The following is a 2,413-nucleotide window of genomic DNA, read 5'->3' as shown; positions in this document are numbered from 1 at the left end:
TTTTTTTATATTTTTATTCTTTAACTTTTTTTAAGAGCTTTTTACGAAATTCTGTTTGGCCCAACTTCTGATTTTTAGTAGTAGATAAATTAAATATAAATCAGGTCAAACGGGTACTAAGTATACAACTAAGGAGTTTGAAAACTATCTAAGTAAGTTCGATATTGCACATCAATTAACAATCTTTTACAACTCACAACACAATGGGGTGGCAGAAAGAAAGAGTAAAACCTTGGTGGAGATGGTTAGGTGCTTGCTATTTGAGAAGAAGCTACCTAAGCCATTATCGACTGAGGCAGTTAACACTACTAATTATCTACTTAATTTGTCAGCTATTAAAGCCTTGACAGGTAAAGCACCTTTCGAAGCTTGGTTTGACTTAAAGGCATCTGTCAAACATCTGAAAGTGTTTGGATGTGTATGTTTTGCAAAGATTTTTGATGCAAATAGGACCAAGCTGAATAGTAAGTCAGTATTAGCTATCCATCTTGGATACAGTGAGGTTTCAAAAAGATGTAGACTTTTAGATGTCAATAGTGCCCCATAAACAAAGTGGCCCAGCAAGCATGATATTTTTTGAGGGCTCTCTTTGTTAATGTTGCAAGGAAGGCAACATGGGTTATGATTGAACTGAACCATCTGAACCACTGCCCTATAATCCTTTGTAAGTGCCTCGCCGATCAGAACCATTGGAATGACAGAGCCTAGAGTAGCCATAGTTGAGATCAAATGGAAATGGAAGAAGATTTTTTTTTGCTTTTGTTTCAAGGAGAGGTAGACACAGCAAGAGTGTTGGCGCAAACGAAGTTTAGATGGAATTAAAGGAATTAGTAAAATTGACTTTAAAATAAGCCTTTTAATAGAGGTTTTTTTTTAAGACTTATTTTGCTCTCACCATTTACCATACAAATGAGAATAACATGAATAACTTTGGGAATATAATGAAGCCAATATCTAACTTCAGCTTACACTTTAGGAGAGTAGTCCGGTAAATACATTCGAGAGTTTGTAAAATTTTTCGATCTTAGAATCTACTTTCTGCAGCAAATAGATTATAAGAAGCTTGAACGTTTTTGTAATTAATAGGAACTTAAGTGTCTTTGTTAATTTGCATAACACAATACTTTTCTTCTCTTAACTTTTCTATTCTTGCTTTGTTTTTGTTTTAATATGTCAAAATAGTTGACAGTAAGTCTTTTATATAGGACTTTAAGTGTGTTTTCTTCAAAGATACAACCTTTTGATCAAGACACTTTTTTGTCTTAAAGATACTTTGGCATTTTACAAAATACAACTCTTAGATAAAGATATTGTTTTAACAGTCACCTTATCAAAGGCTAACCATTTATTCTATAAGACATAATTTTTGAAATATAATATGAAAAGATAACTTTTCATATCACCTTATAACAGGATAATCACTTATTTTATAAGACATAACTTTAAGCTTTAATATGAAAAGATAATTTTTCATATTTAAACTTTTGATTTTATTACAGAATTTTTGAATTAAGATAACTTTTCATATTAAAAGATAATTTTTTTATTTTGAAAATACACCATAAAAAAATCAAAGATAATAACTCCTTTGATCCCTTCACGTACCAAGCCAACCTCTCTTCTTTCTTTTTCTACTTGATATCCAAAACCTCTATGCTCTCTTTCTTCCATTCTACTCTCTCTTTTCACTTCATCAGCCATCACCACAAAATATCTAGATAACACATGTTAAAAGATATAAAATGACTATAATACTCTTTGTAGGTGAGAATTATTATAGTTTAAATGATAACAACTACCATCAGTAAAATCCAAGTCCAATTAAAATAAATAAAAACATTTCTGAGCCTTTTTAAAAGTTTGATTAATTAAGCATTCTTTGAAAATTCTCAGAAGTTGTACTTAAAAAAATTCTAGATTTTATGAATAATGATGTGTTCATTTTGTAGATGTTCTAATGTGTTATGTTAACATTGTATTGTCGTTGTATATGATCACACTATCTGTGGCTAGACAAAGGCGATAGCCAGCAGGACAAAGACCCACTGAAAGGAACAACAGTGAGGAGATGGTTTCGGATAATTAGAGACACGATTATGAAGCCAACATCTCACACGGCTTTGATAATCCCAACAACTTGTACAATGGCTTTGGTATCTGATGACTTGAACATCAAGATGTGCTTTTCTCTTAGTCCGATTGGAATTTCCAATAATTGGAATGTAGGCAGGGTATGAACAAGGACAATTGATCAGGATTCAGAATTAGGATTAATAGAGGAACAAAAACCCTAGTGCTAGGAATTAATGCACTAGGATTATTGTGTACATATGAGTTAGAACAAAACCCCTAGTTCTGAGAATTAATGCATTAGGATTATTGTGTATATATATAAAAACAGAGTTGGATTTAA

The 2,413-nt window shown here is 31.6% G+C and overlaps 1 protein-coding gene across 1 annotated transcript in view; it reads right to left on the bottom strand.

Annotated features, from left to right (window-relative positions):
- LOC110410302 (uncharacterized) overlaps positions 1 to 717 on the bottom strand; it is a 4,150-nt gene extending 3,433 nt beyond the window's left edge. Inside the window, exon 1 of the mRNA XM_021419936.1 lies at positions 637 to 717. Within this exon, the coding sequence (XP_021275611.1) occupies positions 637 to 717 (81 nt within the window). The remainder of the gene's footprint in view (positions 1 to 636) is intronic.
- Positions 718 to 2,413: the final 1,696 nt, after the last annotated feature.

The sequence above is a fragment of the Theobroma umbraticum genome, unplaced genomic scaffold (genome assembly GCF_002168275.2).
Source record: "Theobroma umbraticum cultivar Fairchild unplaced genomic scaffold, ASM216827v3 scaffold_56.0, whole genome shotgun sequence".
NCBI lineage: Eukaryota > Viridiplantae > Streptophyta > Magnoliopsida > Malvales > Malvaceae > Theobroma > Theobroma umbraticum.
Note: the sequence above shows the minus strand (reverse complement) of the source record. Positions and strands in the feature narration are given on the sequence as shown.